We start from the raw sequence: 18,197 nt of genomic DNA on the forward strand, positions 1-18,197 counted from the left end.
CTACCTACTACAGAGGGAGAAACCTGCTACCAAAAACTTCCTGCTGGCATTTTCATAGTAGGAGAGATACTCCTTCTACATTAAGATGGGTCATATGTCTCCCGTCTTCTGGTCTCTCCTATTTTCTTCAGGTCATCAATTATAGCTTACCCCAAGATAAGTCACAGGATGCCTAATACAATGGGCCAAAACACCAGACAATCCAGTCTAAACTCAACTGTTAACCAAATTGCTCTTTTAAACTGTGGAGTACAGGCAAGACGAAGCAAGGGAGGAAGGTGAGACAGTTACATCAGGGACAGTGATTAAGTTTACCTCAAATTCACTAAGGAAGAAGCTGAGAGTGGAATAAAAATCATTTTCCAGAATTCGTCAATGCAACCAAGTTTCACCTCAAATGTGACAAGAAGAAACTGGGCATGGGAAATTTTTTCCCCCCAGAAAATACAGGGGATGGTAACAGAATCATTCTATCACAGTATAACGCTAAAAATGTGACAGTGTTTCAGCTAAAGAGAGAGAGATTTTTTTTTTATCCTACATTCCATAAAACTTCAGGAAAAAACAGAATCTAAATGATGATACAACATAACATATTTTAGTAATTATCTTTAGTTGAGAAAACGGGGTGAGGAAATTGCCTGAGAGTGAATATACATTCGTCTGCAAGATGCCAGCGTCGATATGGAGTCTACTCTTTTTGAACTAGTCTGATTTGCTCATTCGAAAGTGGTCCAAAAGTGGCAGTTTTACTTCCCTGGTCTTCGAGGGCCAATATCTCCCCAGTTTCACCTTGCCTCAGAGAGAAGCAGTCACGTCTCTCCTTTTAATAATCTTGAACTTATAAGTGCCAATTTTTATACGAATTTTCTCTTCGTGCGTGCGCGTACACACACACACACACACACACACGCACACACACATTAAGTATTATATACTTGCCTTGGAAGACTTTTTCTATCCAACGGACTAAAAATAAACAATGTTATCATTGAGACCATAAGGTACACAATTCAGTATTTATTGAAGGAAATGGTTTTCCTTCTCAACCAATACCTTAAAATAACCTAATATGTTGCTAGGTAGTTAGAGCTGGCAGCCTTCCAATCAATGCCACACCTCTCTATACCTGTGTGTTTATAAATGGCTTTTTACAATGGGGTTTTTAAAGAGACATGCTATTACAGAGTCTAAATTCTTTTTAGATCATTATATAGAATAAGACTCCATTATACCAATACTACTTTACTCAAAACTATGCTTTTAAATAACTCATTCCCCAGCCTGCAATGCACTTTGCTAGTTTGGAGAAAAATATTACGTGCTAATTCTGATTCCATTTAAATGCAGACCTCTACGTTTCCAAGTAATTAGAACTTCCTGAAATTACATAAAAATTAGTATCTATTTAGAATTGTTGACTTGTGCATGCATCAGGTCACTTCTCTGCCTACATGAATGAAATTAACTAGGTATCTATCCGGTTGTGTGCTAGATCCTGTGCCAACGTCTCGGAGATTCCAAGCGGAATAAGAGGAACCAAGCAATGAGAACAATTCTAAGATACATAAAAGTAAAAACGCTCACGTAAAGTTCATGCATTGGAAGTGTTTTGTGTTGGGAGTTTTGCTCGGACCCTATGACTAGAGGTACTGCCAAGCTGGGAGCAGAGAGAACAAGCACCTGGCTTCGAGAATTACTGAATGTCACTCGTCTACATCTCCCAGACAGTACAAATGAGGTCTATATTGGCTCTGTGAATGCACCTGGCTCACACCTGGCTCCTTAATATTTAAATGTTAAACCCGGAAGTGCTGTCTAAATCCATTCTTGAACACCGAATGGGTCAAATGTTTTCTTCCTATACTGCAAAAAGGCCCAATGAATCAGGCTGCTTTTCTGACAACATGGTAGTCAACATTTGGTGAGTCCTCTGTGACCCTTAGACCTGCCCGCCATCAAAATTCAGATCGAGGGGCGCCTGGGTGGCGCAGTCGGTTAAGCGTCCGACTTCAGCCAGGTCACGATCTCGCGGTCCGTGAGTTCGAGCCCTGCGTCAGGCTCTGGGCTGATGGTTCGGAGCCTGGAGCCTGTTTCCGATTCTGCGTCTCCCTCTCTCTCTGCCCCTCCCCTGTTCATGCTCTGTCTCTCTCTGTCCCAAAAATAAATAAAAAACATTGAAAAAAAAATTCAGATCGGAGTCTGGGATATTCAAAACCTGCTTAAACATTAATGACGATACACTCCTATGCCTCCATGATTTGCTTATTTATATATCTGTTAAAATTGTGAACACACTTCTCTAAATCCTCAGTCAAAAAATCTCTCCTCGGATGGATGGATGGCTGATCATGAATAGAGAAAAAGACTACATATATTAAACTACAAAGGAGTATGCACACCAACACATAAACCACAAACTTTGAATTATATATCAACATATTAGGGTTAACTGGTCCTAGATGAATGCATGCCCTTGCATGCTGAAATGATCATTAAATGACTGTGAAAACAGGTTACATTGTACTCAAAGACTTGGCGGTATCTTTACTATGTCTTAGGGAAGAAGGCACCAAGGAGAAGAGAAATATACCCTAGATTGATTGGCCATTGTTGTGGGTTGAATTATGTCCTCTGCAGAGATATGCTAAAGCCCTAACCTCTAGAACCTATGAATACAACCAAATAATTTGGAAACAGGATCTTTGCAGAGGTAATGAAGTTAAGATGAGGTCATAATGGATTAAGACCCTAAACCAGTGACTAGTGTCCCTATGAGAAGAGTGAAATCTGGACACAGGCACAGACATTCAGGAAAAATGTCACATGGAGACCAAGACAGGTTGGAATGAGAGATCGACAAGCCAAGGAGTGTCAAGCTCTCAGCCACCAGAGGCTTCCTGAATTTACAAACAGGAAAACAAGGCAAAACAAGATTCTTCCCCAGAGCTTTCAGAGAGATCACGGACTTGCTGATACCTTGATTTCAGGTTTCCAGCCTCCAGAACCATGAGAGAATAAATTTCTATTGTTCTGAGCCGCCCCCCACCCCCACCCCACCACCGGTTGGTGGGAATTTGTTATGGCGGCCTTAGGAGACTAATGCAGCCACCCACCAGCAACGACAGGTAATTCCGCTGCCAGAAAAAAAGCCACCTTACAGACAACGTAAGAGCATGCAATCCAAGGGACACGGTGGCTCATCTTACCTTCACATCTATGCTGTCATTTGGAGGCAGACCTGGATTCTCCTTCTGGCCCCGTCACTTACTGGATGTGTAAACTTAGGAAAACACGGTAAATTCTCGGAGCTTTAACTTCCCGTCTGTAACACTGGGGTGCCCTAATTTACCTTACAAGATCACGAGAAAGAATCTGCATAAAGTACACAAAGCACTCTGTAGACTGCTTGGACGCAGGGTGGCTAGTAGAATTTATTAGTATTTTGGAAATAAAACTGTCCATATAAATCATAGTTGTGTTGGCGGGGGAAGGGGGAAATGAAGCCTGCAGGACTCGATCTCCCTTAGACACGTTCTTTGGAAACCACAATTAAAATAACCCGTAAGAGGGGCGCCTGGGTGGCTTGGTCAGTTGAGCACCTGACTTCAGCTCAGGTCATGATCTTGTAGTTTGTGGGTTCGAGCCCCGTGTCAGGCTCTGTGCTGACGGCTCAGAGCCTGGAGCCTGCTTCAGATTCTGTGTCTCCGTCTCTCTCTGTCCCTCCCCTGCTCATTCTCACTCGCTCGCTCTCTCTCTCTCTCTCAAAAATAAATAAATGTTAAAAAAATAAATTAAATAACCAACAAGAAAGATGAAAGGCTATGGAACTGAGCCAATGTCAGGTGTGGAGCAGACACAAACCTTGGCTGTGTTGATCCATCGGACTCTGGGGAGGACCCATGCCTGGGTGCGGTGGCCGCATACCGGTGCCCTTCATGGATCCACAATGGATATCTTCTACAATCCCCTTGTCGTGCATACCATCGATGGGCTGAAACATGTCAAGGACGTCAGTTAGATGTCACTTCAGCTACAAAACATGTAGTCGGACCTTGAAGATCCCTCATGTTTAAAGTCTTCAAAATTGTGGCACAATTTTCTCTGGCTCACATGACAATCATCTATTTTTATACCTAGACTACCTGTATTATTATAGGTCTTACATATATTTTATAGATGGGGACAAAAAAATAAGACTATATCAACAGGGCTAGCAAAACTATCTGTAAGTCAAAGTTAAGGCTGTAAACAGCTGGATTTTTTTTTTTTTTTTTGGTAATGTCAAAAGCCTATAGATAAAAAGAAAGTCCTGCTCACAAGGGAAACAAATAGAAGTTATTCTTCTAAACCATTTTAAGTAAGTTTTGAAACCTGTTGTACATTGAAGTTATAGTGCAAAGTCAGAAGGGAGACTATTTGAAACATCTGTGATGGTCTATTTTTTGGTAAGTTTTTTTTTTCCCCCATCAGAGAGGAAAGAAGACTATGGAAAGTTTAAAAGTCGAAATCGGAAAGTTCCATGCAGTTGGGAAAAGAGGAACAGCCTCAGTGGAGCAGACTACTTCAAGGGAAGGAAGGTCCAACGGACGAAGCTATACCCTGGAGAGAAGAGGTCCTGAAAACGTTTCAAGGCAGAGTTTGGAAAAAAGTTAAGAACGCAGGGACTGTTCACAGGACGTGAGGCCTCGTATGTAACAGGCACATGATAAAGAGCCATTGAGCTGACATTAATCCAATCCAGAATTGGGCAACGGAGCATGTGTTTGAAAAAAAGGAAAAGTCTATTCCTCCCCACACTGGAAGAGCAATTTTCAGAACAGCCTGAAAGAAAGATTTCCAGGAGTTTATAGAAACCAAATGACTTCAAGTAAGAAAGTATGAGTGTTTGCAGTTTTACAGAAAGGAAAGTTAATTTCTGCAGAGTCAAAAGCGCGCACTTGAAAAGAGGAAAAATTTACCATAAAGAGGATGTTCAGAAGAAAAATGGGAAGAATTTGGGATAAAGAGTGTCTCTGAGTCTGTTAAATAGTAATAATAGGGAAGAAATCAAGGCAACACAAGCAGATGTATTTAGGCCACTTGTTTATTTATTTCCAGCGATGTTGAAAAGCGAAAAGCTGAATCTCAGAAGGAGAAGGAGGAGAAAGACAAGGAACAAAGCTGCCTGTAAAAGGGCTCTAAAAAAGGGAAGGCATCTGGTCAGCAGGTGTGAACTCTAGGCGCTTAAACAGGTCCCCACGCAGGGCATCATCAGAGGGGCTGGGATTATGGAAAAGCAGGATGGCAAAAAAAAAAAAAAAAAAAAAATTCTCAGCAAAGCAAAAGAAAATGAAACAAAAAGGAGTATCAACGGGGCGGGGGGGGGGGGTGGTGTGGAAGGGAAGACAGTATGGGAAAACGTGACAAAAACACTAGGTCACAAAACAGAAGGGACCAGAAGAGATAATCACCAATAAAAATCAATCCAGTGCAAAAACCTACCACGGACCCAACACTCAGTCAATACATTCAAATGCTTAAATGCTTAAATAATACTAAAGCTTAGATAAAGCTTTCCTTCACATTTTATCTTTCCTTTGGGAGGCAAGACAGCCTCAAACCGTCCTGAAATTCTTTCACCCAGTTGGACTAAGGCCTATTAGTGACAGATCAGACCTGTAATAGCTCCCAAATTAATTTAATAGGGACACAAGACAATGTAATGACTTCAGTATGTCTGTATGTTCAATATGTCTCCTAAAGATGACGATATGAAAAACAAGCAGCTTTATTTCTTTAGATACCTGAAACGCTAAAAACATGTTTAAAAAAAAAAAAAACCCAAAAAACGAAAAAGCAGAGAGAGAACCTGGGGATATTATAGGGATAGGCATGGTATGTCAGTAAATGAAAAGAGGAAGTTTCAGAGTAATTAATAGTGATGCTATGATTATTCGATTATGGTAAAAGGAAAAACAAACAGAGAAAGTCAGACCTACATATGCAGATGTGTGCTTACAGAGTACTTTTACTGAACAAGGAGAAAAGTAAGGCTGGGAAGGTAAGCACAAAGCTGTTACCTGGGGTGAAGCCAGGATTAACCATTTCTTTCTTTTTTTTTTTTAACTGTTGTTTAATGTTTATTCATTTTTGAGAGAGACAGAGTGTGAGCAGGGGAGGGGCAGAGAGAGAGGGAGACACAGAATACAAAGCAGGCTCCAGGCTCTGAACTGTCAGCACAGAGCCTGATGCGGGGCTCGAACTCGTCGGCTGTGAGATCCTGACCTGAGCCGAAGTTGGACGCTTAACTGACTGAGCCACCCACACGCCCCTAACCATTTCTTTCTTTAGCTCAGTATGGTTTTACTTTTCAAAAGAAGTATATATTACTTTCCTGATTTGAAAATCATCACATAACAAAATTTGTAAAATAAAATAAAATGAAATGAAATAAAACAATAAATAAATAAATAAATAAACAAACAAACAAACAAACAAATAAATAAATAAAATTTGGGCTCTGATGTTTTACCTTAAAATGGGCCTGTATAGTCCTACACAGTTAGAGGAAAGACTTGCTTTATTTTGCTGGAATCTTTCTGTTTTAAACCAGCATCTTCCACGGCCTGCCTACTTTATACCAAGGGGCAGCCCCACCATGCCTGTTGTCTACCTGCGACGACATCCAAAAAGGGGATGGAAAACCTCTATGTGTCTCATCGGGTACGGCCCTGAGGTCACGTGCTGTGGCCTCACTGATTTCCACTGGCTAGGAGAACAAACTCCCACAGGCCCTTGCTGGCTTTCTCCAAAGGCTGCTCTCCCTTCTCTGCATCTCCCTCAAAGGCGTGATGCCAAGTTGTACTGATATGATCATCCTGCAGCAACAATCCAAGCCTCATAAACAGAAGATTATTATAACCCTAGTCCAGAAACGAACAGATAGGGACCTGCACTCTGCAAACTCCCAGCCCTCTTCCAAAATCAGAATAAAGCCACTTGACGTGGGGATAGCATAGTGCATTTTAGGGATTCCCGAGAAACTATTTTATTTCGATACAGTCTTTTAAAAACATCCCTTAGGAAATGACTTGTTTTCTTTTCACTCTGTGGGATCTTTTTTTTTTTAAATAAATGTCAACATTTTTAGGGAAGGATCAATTTCAATACATCCATTCGCGGATGATATGTTATTTAACATCTACGGTTGGAAAAGAACCAAGACTCGCTCACTAATACACTTACTCACCAGGCCAAGGTACCTGCAACCTACGAATCAGACTGTCAGAACTGCATATTCTATCTAGTCTTTTGCGAAAACCCAAGATCTGATCTTCCTGTACAACAGCTGTAACAATAAAAAGAGCCTCAGAACGTATGTTTTTAATAACATACAAGATAAAACAGAGTCCTAGCTTGATTCTCTTGTTAACAATAGTAGGGGGGAAAAAAAAGAGAGAGAGAGAGAAGGGGGGGTTATCAGGGATATTAGCCATCCATGACTCAGAAGACAAGAGTGAACAAGAAAATGAACTCTTACCTTATGCATTTGATGTATGCCTTCCTGCGGGAAGTCGGCAGACCCCATTGTTGGCATAGGGTGTGAGACACTGGGAGGTCCGGGACTCGGCCCCATCATACTGTGGACAGAACCTGGGGATGGTCCGGGTCCTGGACTAGGTCCAAGAATTGGTCCAGGAGAGGGTCCGGGCCCTGGCGAGGGCCCTGGATGGGGCATCGCGCCAGGGTCTGTGGGCGTGGACATCTACTTCTCCTGTCTCTGCCAGTCAGTAGAGTGATACTGTGTTGGAAAGAAGAAAAGAGAAAGGAATGTCTTAAGCATGATGTTGAGATCAGAATGAAACAGTTGTTAGTATTTGATGGTGCCATTTCTGTAACAAACATCAAACAGAACTGCCCTGTCTCGTCCAGATGTTTGAGTGAGTGTGATATATATCCATCTGCCCTAGTCTTTATGAAGACCACTTGTTTAAAAGGAAAAAAAAGAACACTCTAAATGATTCCCCAGAAAGATATAAATCATCTAAGATACAAAAAAGACTCACTGGAGAAACTCAAATTTAACACATAAGCAGAATTCTAAACAAGTTTGAAATTTATTACCGAAGTCAACAGATGCTGTTCATTACTTACTGGCTTGGGCACCTGACGAGGCATTAACCCCCCAAAGCCAGTAAAATATAAAACCCCTAAGAAAGTTTTCATAACCAAGACACGTTTTCATAAGTAAATGAGCATTCGAAACTGCACAGAGAACTCCAGATAGTTAAAAGGAGAAAGGAGTACAATTTCAGAAACTGACAGCGAAAGGGAAGGCCCGTTGAGGGGCGAGGGAGAAGCGGGGGTTGCCCGGGTCAAATAGATAGATGGGTCCAAACACCCAACATGTAACAACCACCGGCTGAGACCGAAATGCAGTGTCGGCACATGTACCAAAACAGCTCCGTGCCCGGCACCAAGCAAGCCGCCAGTCCTCATGCAGCCTTATCTTCCCCACCACCTCCGCCGTACCAGAAGCGATCAGAAGAAACAGTTTAAGCTGCGGTTCCTCCTGCCAGCTAAGTAACTGCCGACCACTTGGAGAGTTGAGGCCACGCATTCATCCTCAGCTTCTCTGTGGTCCCAGATTCCCGTGAAGAGTCATCCATGACTACTGGATCGGGCCCAGCACAGACTAGGTGTGGAAATTCCGGTGCTCTGATTTCGGCAAACAGTCCATCACCCACACTCCAAGATTTCCTGGCATCCTCCCCCCTCCCTGGGGGAAATGCCTCACGGTGTGGGTACATCTCACATCTTGGAAAGGAGCCAAAACGAGCAAATAAGCGGTTTCCCAGATTCCGACGGACATCAATGAAGACCACTGGTGAGAGGAAATGTGACACTGGACCTTTCGTTATCGGGGGCCCGTGCACCTGTACATGCAAACACTTTTCTGCTCTCAGACAACCTCCCAGAACACAGAATGAGACACCCTAAGTGAATTTGCTTACCCACTGCTTAGCGGCAGGGGTGGAATTAACCATAGGGGCCAAGGCACTCACAGCCAGGGTATTTCCACGCGGTGAAATGAGGTTAAAGGGGAAACACATCGAAAAGCCACATTAGTTCCATTCTTAGCTCCCTGCTTGCTTTCACCTCCTGCTAAATCACTGGAATGCAAGGGTCTTGCTCTTCTGCACTCCTCTGTGTCCCCGCATGTAGGAAGTGCTCAATAAAAAAGAGACGTAGTAGTGCCTGGGTGGTTTGGTCAGTTGAGCATCTGACACTTGGTTTCAGCTCAGGTCATGATCTCACAGTTCGTGGGTTCGAGCCCCGCCTCGGGCTCTGTGCTGAAAAGCTCAGAGTTTATTTGAGATTCTGTCTCTCCCTCTCTCTTCCCCTCCCCTGCTCGTGCCCCCTCTCTCTCTCTATCTCAAAATAAATAAATAAACTTTATAATATTAATAATTAAAAAAAAAGATGTGAATAAACAGCCCAGGAATGCCAGGAGCAAACTATTAACAGAGTCAGTTATTTTATAAATAAAAATTAGAGAGTAATCTGTGCCTGAGCTATGTTCACACAAAGAGATCCAAGGAGTGTAGGCAAGAATTTAAGCCATTCTGATAAATGAATTAGGGCCAAAACAGGGAGCAGTGGGAGGCTACCTGGGAGTGATTGTAACAGTGTTTTGCTGATCCAAGACGGGACTCAGAACCCAGTTGAAGTGGTTTCTAAAACAACAGGGAAGCTTCAAGGGTGAATTATAGCCTTGGATCCACGAGAGAGCCAAATGTTATTATTTATTCTTTGTGATTAACAAAGCAGGCGGAAGTAACTGTTTTTTGGTGGGTTTTGTTTTTTTTTTTTTTTTTTTTTGCATGCCACTCCCTCACATATACACTGGTCCAGTCAGCATTTTAAATTTAGGAAGCTGACGTCAATTCAGAGGTACTACAAGTTATAATGTTCTTTCATGTATATCAGCAAACTAATACACCCCTTTATTTTTTAGTGAATAAAAGGAAATTGCTTACTTCCTGTTATGGTTTACCTTGAAATGGGCTTCAATAGCTGTTACCGTAACCTACCCCAAGTCTGAACAATGAAGATACAAATGCTCAGCCAGGAGTCCCACTTTCCATGTTTCATGTTTTATCTACGTTCTCCCGAAATACTGCTCTGTGCATATGTGGTGGCTTTCATCTGGGAATGTGGCGGAATGCTGGGATTATACTTGTATACTGCCCCATAAGAATGCTCCTCAGTTTTTGTTAAAGGAAACTACTAAGAGCTTCTTAAAGGGGAAAAGAGATAAGAAAAGGGGACGGAAAAGTACTGGGTGTTTAAGTAGAATGTTAACAGGGGAACGTATCGTGGGGGAAACTTTTCTAATCAGAAGAGAACCTTCCGAGGCAGGGGCCTGATGCATGTTGTCCGTGAGACAGCACAGGTCAGCGAAAGAAAATAGCTGTGAGCCACTGCGGAGTTTAAGAGATGAGGGCCCTTGTCCCCTGCTAAGGGAGGGCAGGAATCTGTACAATCACACAACCTGGATGGGATACTCTGGCTGTTCCGAAGGCACCGGGTGTCCAAAGATCCAGAGAGGCAGATGCTCGTCTTCCCGTTCCAGGACCGTCACCAACTGCGGGGCCCTGGGCAGAGTGCTTTTCTTCTGCAGTCTTTCTGGTTCCTCTGAGCTTGAGAAAGGAGGATCTCCAGGCTCCCCCCAACCTGCCCGTGCAGGACTCGAAGCACCTCAAAGATTTCTGCACTCCTGTGTGCAGTGGCCTTCATGAGGGTCCCTCCAAGGGCCGAACCTGGGCTGTCCCAGGACTCCTGCCTGGCCACCAGCACGCAGGTATAATACTGCAGAGGAGTGACTCTCCAAGAGGAGGCCGTAGCCCTGGCCCCTTCTCCCTCCCTCCTCGTTTCTGCTGGCACCTTTATGGCACACCTCGAGAGGACCTAACTAGACTTTCCCACAGCACAAAGCAACTCGCGGGGTGTAAACTACAAAGCCATTCAGCTCTCAGGAAGAGGCGCGGGTTATTACCAAAGTCACTGTGGTTAAGGTTTGAAGTCCAGTGTCGGCCAGCTCAGCGTCTCCTTCACCAACGCTGCCACGGGTATCCCTCGGAATGGACCCCCTTTCTTCCCGCTTCAAAGCACTGATGACAGGATGCCCACAGGCAGGGATGGGGGTGGGCCCAGCCGGGTTTGGGGGGGGGAGGGGAGAAGGGACGGCTCAGCTCACCTTGATAGGTTGGAGTGACAGGTCTCTGCTCAGACTCTGCTGTTATTTTGTGTTGGGGGGGGGTAGAGAGGGGAGAGGTGGACACTATCACGGAAAAGCACAGCCTGTTCCACAATTATGTGGCTGATACAATGAAGGAAACGTGTCTGGGGTGCGGGGACAGGGTAAGGCACAGGGGCAGCCCCCATGCACATGTGCACGCACTGCGGAGGAGAGAGGAGTCCCCTGTCCTCCATATAATGCACTCCCCAGAGGGCCGGCCTCTGTGTTCTTGGCCAAGACATCACACCCCGTCTTTTCTGTGTCCTGACCCTGCCTTTACAACGGGGGAGTGTGTGTTTTTAAAATAAAAGTCTTCAGAGCTTCGCAAAGCTGCAGTGACCACAGACACCTTCCCTCAGCCCCAACCTCCTCCCTCTCCCCTGAGCTAAAAGTCCCAGCACAGCCATGAGCAGATTAAATAGGAATTCCACTCCAAGGAACTCTAAGCGCTGCCAGCCTAACCGTGACAACCACGACAAAATATGTACCTTACCGTTGTACCGCAATCAACCAGGATACCAATGACCGCCCCCCTTGGGGTCATATTTAAAGGCACCCGCAAGGGCTTTGCAGTAACGTTAGCGACTTCAATTGAGGATACATTTTTGTCACATCCCCATTGAAAAGATGAGGGCGGGAAGTCAGGAAGGGACCACGTGGCTTGCCCAAAGAAGCCAAGTCTGTAAGGAGAGCTTTCTATCTCTAGCCCCAACCCGGGACTGAGCCACAGGACCCATCAGGCAAGGCCATCCAGCAGGGTGGAGGGCTTCCACTGCCCGACCCCCCCCCCCCCCCAGCGCAATGCAACAATGTGCAGGCAGGCAAAGAGAAGGGCGTGGAAGGGGAGGGATATTTTGCAGGCAGGGCTCAGGATTTGGCTGTGATGACCCATCAATCTAGGAAGGGAGAGACAGGAGAAGCCGCAGGGATCATAGGAGGTGGAGTCATGAACTAAGGAGGCTGGTGACGTCCAATCAAACAGCCAGAGGGCCTCCTGTCCTCAATCTCCAAAGGGCATGAGGCAGGTAAGATGTAGGAAAAGGCCCAAGGGCTGACCCCAAGGCTCTACAAGTCTGATAGGGAAACAAGACTTATCCTTAAAGAGCAGTGAGAGGGTTTTTCCCCTCACAAAAACAAAGGGGAGCGCCTGCAAAATAAGAAGGGGTATAGCCAAGGCTGTCCAGAGCAGTCACAGGACAGGAGGGCCGGCCTGCAGGGTGGAGGGAGGAAGGAAGAGGGGATCAGGGGAGGCTTCCCGGAGAAGGTGACATTTCAGCTAGGCCTTGAAAAAAAAAAAAAAAAGAAGTATGAATGAATGAAATGAATGAATGAATGAATGAGGAACAAACCAATGAACGAATGAATGTTTCCTAGATACTTTTGTTTTCTAGTCACGAAAGGGTTTGGGGGCAAAAAAACCACGTCGACTAGACAGCACCCCTTACATAACTCTTTACCAAATGCGATAAGGAACCGTTTTCAAATCCAGCAGCACATCTTTCTCACGGCTGGGCTGACAGAAAGGCTGGGGTATGGGTCAAAGGTAGAATATTAGAAATAAAACTCGGGCCCAGTTCGCATCCCCGAGAGCAGCTGTGGTCTTTTCAAAGTTTTCTGGCTGTTAACGGGAGAACTACAAGGCTCAGGAGATAGTTAAGATAAGAGTTCTTTTTATGTCTGTTTGCTGATTCAGAACATCTCCTGACCTGAAGGGCTTCTCGTGTTCTGTGTAGCTTTCTCCACGAAGGGATTGATAATTCCCCTACAAGAAGTAACAACATTTCTCCAACTGGAGCACAGAGCGCTGCCATTCTTAACGGGGAGGGGGGGGGGGGGGGGGGGGGGGCGGGGCAGGGGGAGAACAGCAGGGAAGATAAAGGAAATAAATCTACCAGAAGTTTCTTTTTCAGAGACCAAGGTTGCCTGGATAGACAGTGAAACATTACCAAAGCCCTCCTGCTTCTGGGTCTGGGACAGGCAACTTTAAACAGTGTGCGGCATGATTTGCACCACAGTGAAAACCGTGCTGGGCTTGAAGTTAAACATGACTCGTACTTGGGGCGCCTGGGTGGTGCAGTCGGTTAAGCGTCCGACTTCAGGTGGGTCACGATCTCACGGTCCGGGAGTTCGAGCCCCGCGTCGGGCTCTGGGCTGATGGCTCAGAGCCTGGAGCCTGCTTCCGAGATTCTGTGTCTCCCTCTCTCTCTGCCCCTCCCCCGTTCATGCTCTGTCTCTCTCTGTCCCAAAAATAAATAAACTTTAAAACAACAACAACAACAAAAACATGACTCGTACTGGACCCAAAACTCTAGAAGAGCGTGGAAAACATTTTTCTCCCAGGGCTTCCTGTCAGTTTCCCATTCAAAGTTGAATATGTTTGGAAAAGTGGTTGGATTTGGGGCGCCTGGGTGGCTCAGTCGGTTAAGCATCCAACTCTTGATTTCCGCTCAGGTCATGATCTCACGGTTTGTGAGTTCGAGCCCTGAGTTGGGCTCTGTGCTGACAGTGCGGAGCCTGCTTGAGGCTCTCTCTCTCTTCCTCTCTCTCTCTCTCTCCCTCTCAAAATAAATAAATGAACTTTTAAAAAGTTAAAAAAACAAAATTAAATACAACGTGGTTGGATTAAAAAAAATTGCTCTGTTTGTCAGGCGTCTGTGAACACTTCCGTCCTTTGGTCAAGGAAACAGGTTAGGATGTTAGCTGCTGCCCTCCCTTCAAATAACCTGCTTTGGGACCATCCTTGCCCAGAGTCAGACCTGGAAAAGTCTCTATGGCAGCTCTGCGCGAGGGAGGGACAGAAGATCACACAAACACTGTAGCGACTAATTACTGCCCCACCATCCTGGGAGCCACGCTCAACAGGAACATTATCTTAACATTATCACCTTGCACATCCTGCTGAGTCGCCTTCTTCCGAGAGCCTACCTGGGATACAATCCCAAGACCTCCTCCGTGAGGACAGCCAACATTTCCACAAAGGACAAAGTCTTTAAAGGAGGGTGCCTGCTTCCGAGAAAACCCAAAGTGCCCAGAAGAAGTCCCTCAACAGCAAAAGCACTTCAGCAGAACATCCTTCTAAGCCAGGACCCATGTCCACTGGTAGGCATAAAGGTTATCGTGAATTACTGTCATTTCTAACACTCAGTTGAACCTGAAGGGCTAGGCAATCAGTCAAAACCAAACCGACAAAAACTAGTTTCACAGCAGGCCACCGTGAAATGTATTAGCTTGTGTATATACCTTACAGGTGCAAACCATCCTTCCTAGGTTCTCTTAGGCCCGTTTGCAAGGCAACCTCGATTGGGATGCTGCTAGGAATCAATGATAGCCACTTCCTGCTCTGTCGGCTAAGATAACTTTATTAGTACATTAAACACCTAAGAGTCGGAAACAGATATTTTACAAACTCTGCTGAGATGGCACACTTGGAGTTCGCAGTAAAACTCGACTCTTATTCGCTGAACAGACCCCAGGTATGTGACGGATGGGTTTTAATATGCCCTGACTTTCTCAGTAGCAACAAAAGTTCAAGAAGGAGCCCTTCAAGTTCACTGCAATTAAAATGGACAATGGCTGTTTACACGCTAACATGCCATAAAAAAAAAAAAATTGCCACATAGCTCATTTGAGCTGTTCAAGTTTCAGGTTCTTCATCTACAAAAAAATAGGCAAAAGAGTCGCCGGCTACAACCACAATTTTGATATAAATCAGGTAAAAGATGTGCTACCTTGTGAGCTGGGGTGTAAAAATGTGCATTATCACGAGGATCCTTTTAATGGCTTCAATTCCCACCCTGGACTTGAATCCACATGTGAATCTGCAATATTTTCGATCATGAATTCCCTGCTCAAAGCTTCTGAGACAAGCCTCCAACGCATACTGGATAATCTTATCCCTATGGATTTATCCCTATGGATAATTCACCATCCCTTCCGCAAATCCTCCTTGGCTGGAACCTCTTTCTCTGACAAACGGTCTCTTCTCAGGTCAAATGTCTTCTCATGGAGTCTTCAGACCGGTCCCTGTGAGCTCTGGATTTTCCTCTGATGATCAGCAGCCCACCTCCTCCACCCCTACCCTCCTCTGGTCATAAGGCTACCCCATCTCAAAGACCTTATCTATCTCCTAGACCCATCACAGCTCACCCTGACCTCTCCCTGCGTCATGGGGTCTGCAGAGTTGACCTGATGTTATTCAATAGCTTGTCATGTTCAGGTACATTCTTTAAAACACAAATTCTCAACTGTACGTTGTTTACTTTTTACGGAATTATGGGCTTTGCTTAATAGCATTTGAGCACATGTATAAATACAGTGTGGCAGCAAAGTACAGAAGAGTTGCAGATACTGCAAAGCTAAACACGCGCCCACTTCAAAGGCACTGGGGGAAGATGGGGGCGGATGTTGGTCATGTACACTGAATTTCCAAGTTCAATGACTTATGTCCCAGTGGGATGCTAATAACTGGAATATACAACATGAAGGAGGTGAAGAAATATACAGTCATCCTAAACAAGAAAAACACAATCCAAACACAAAATGATAAGGGAATCTCCTTGACTGCTGTTACCTACAAAACAATATATCTCGATCTTTTTGCTCAGAGACATTTTGTCTATTTTTAAGTGACTTAAATTTCCCAATTCGGAATTCCGTTTTTTAAAAAAGGGGAGGAGGGGCGGAGTTATAATTATATTTAATGGTTTTGAAACTTCAAATTTGTTTCTATTCTGTGGACGCCACTCAACACTTCACAAAAGGGTCAGCCCGAATTGAAATTAGTTCGGTTTCCAAAAAGTTTCTAATGCATCAGTGCTTGCAAAGCGGTGGATGATGTCTTGGTATGAGACCAAAGCTTAAGTTGATGCTTCCACACCTAAAAATACAACAGAATATTGTGATTTTTAAAGGTTTTACATCATACAGGCATATGGCCTGATTATAACTGTCTGAATGTTCTGAAAGTCTTGCATACGAAGATATCATCACAATTCATAGTTAGCTTCAATTAAAGAATCACATATTATAAATCCAGAAGTCCAGAAGGGCACCACTTACGTCAGTATCTGAGTTAAAAATCCCGTATTCCATATCTACACCATCATTCCAAATGAGAGAATTAATGAGTTATTCGTTCATAATTAAGATTAAATGATGTTTATATTCAACACCCTAAAGACCCAGCTACATAGCTGCTGAATTTCATCAGCTCTATTATATGTTTTGCTAAGGTATAATTATTCAAGCATCTTTGACTGTATCTTTAAAACTTGCATCTTTAAAACTTACATTTGACTGTATCTTTTCTTGGTTTCATGGTGTAATGGTTAGCACTCTGGACTCTGTATCTTTTCTTAATTTTTTTAATGTTTATTTTTGAGAGAGAGAGAGAGAGAGAGAGCGCACAAGCAGGGGAGGGCAGAGAGAGAGGGAGAGACACAGAATCTAAAGTAGGCTCCAGGTTCCAAGCTGTCAGCACAGAGCCCGACGCAGGGCTCGAGCTCACAGACTGTGAGATCATGACCTGAGCCGAAGTTGGATGCTCAACCGACTGAGCCACCCAGGCGCCCCAAATTTGACTGTATCTTTAAAATCTCTAATGTACCCTGAATGCTTTCAAGGAAAAGTACTCTATTAACATGAGAGAAAATAAAGTCATCATAAACAATAAGATTGTAAAGTTTTCCAAACCCAGGTTGCAAGATCCCCTTTAACTTGGCTGATAAATACGTCAAAATAAATACACTATCTTTCATGACTTTCTGAGGTTTAGACTTCTATATTCCCCGGTAAACATAAAGTCATGGCTTTCTATGTAGCAAAAAAGAAACATCTCAGGCCTTCCTAAATACTCTACCAAATAACTTCACCACCATCTGTATTTTCTGTTCCCAACTCCTTATAGAATGACCCAGGACTTTTATAACTGGCTAGGGACTAAAGTTCCATAATACAAACCCTTCCAAAGACGACAGAAAATTCAGCCTCCTCTGTTGGTCTGACACAAGCTACCTAACACAGTTAAGGACAAGGAGTGGTCCAAAAGATAATTCTTTCACATTAAAAAAAAAAAAAAAAAAGGGGACAAAACGAAATCAGAAGTCGCTCCCAAATATGGCTTTCCCATTAGGGAAATTTTCTCATCTGTTCACCAGAAATGCCACAGAAGAGAAATGTGACTCATATACAGGGAGTTTTCCAAGTCCACTCATGTTAAGCAACAAACCGTCCATGGCTTCCCTTGAAATCATCTTGACCACAAGCAGTGAAACTCAGAACTCAACGCTGGTTGAAATCAGGTCCTACGAACACTCCCCCCGATAACGCGAGGTGAGGGCAAACACCGCCTAGCACTGTATTTGTGATAATTCAGTTGTTCTCACGGCAGCATGTCAAGATGTCACAAATCGTGATTTATTATTTCTCTGGGGTATCAAAAAGCTGCTGACCTAGGGGAGTTTGACAAACAAAGGCCTTGTTTACAAAGGAAGACTTCTAAAGGGGGGGGGGGGGAAGGGCCATGAAAACACTGGAGGACACTACCACTTTTATAATTTATGAAAGTTTTCTCTTTTATGGTCTTGCTCCAATACATAATAAGCCTTTAAAATGAAATGTTGAAAATACTACAGTAATAGGAGGGGCATCACAATTGTCTCCTGGAAAGAATGGAATGTGCTTTTATACTGGCCTGTAAATGACTTATCTGAATCAAAGAAAAAGTTTTAAAATAATTATTTGCCAAACTGTTACTTTCCAGTTATGCTGCCAGAAATATTTGAAACAGAATTCAAGCATTAAGGGTATAATACAAGCAGGGACACTTTTTTTTTTTTTTTTTTTTTTTGTCAATTCCAAGCCTCAGGTGTTGGTCAAAGCACTTTTCAAGAAACTTGACGAGAAATGCTCAAAA

The 18,197-nt window shown here is 43.9% G+C and overlaps 1 protein-coding gene across 7 annotated transcripts in view; it reads right to left on the reverse strand.

Annotated features, from left to right (window-relative positions):
- The window catches only part of SMARCA2 (SWI/SNF related, matrix associated, actin dependent regulator of chromatin, subfamily a, member 2), a 181,508-nt gene that overhangs the window by 159,070 nt on the left and 4,241 nt on the right, over window positions 1-18,197 (reverse strand). For 6 of the 7 annotated variants that reach the window (XM_045043019.1, XM_045043015.1, XM_045043017.1 and 3 more), the window contains exons 2-3: window positions 7,523-7,783; window positions 3,865-3,994 (exon numbers count right to left, since the gene is read on the reverse strand). In XM_045043019.1, the coding sequence (XP_044898954.1) occupies window positions 3,865-3,994; window positions 7,523-7,747 (355 nt within the window). In that variant the 5' untranslated portion in view covers window positions 7,748-7,783. Of the gene's footprint in view, window positions 1-3,864; window positions 3,995-7,522; window positions 7,784-11,041; window positions 11,162-18,197 lie in introns of those variants that run through there. The other variant, XM_045043018.1, reaches the window with a different exon arrangement.

The sequence above is a fragment of the Felis catus genome, chromosome D4 (genome assembly GCF_018350175.1).
Source record: "Felis catus isolate Fca126 chromosome D4, F.catus_Fca126_mat1.0, whole genome shotgun sequence".
NCBI classification, from domain to species: domain Eukaryota; kingdom Metazoa; phylum Chordata; class Mammalia; order Carnivora; family Felidae; genus Felis; species Felis catus.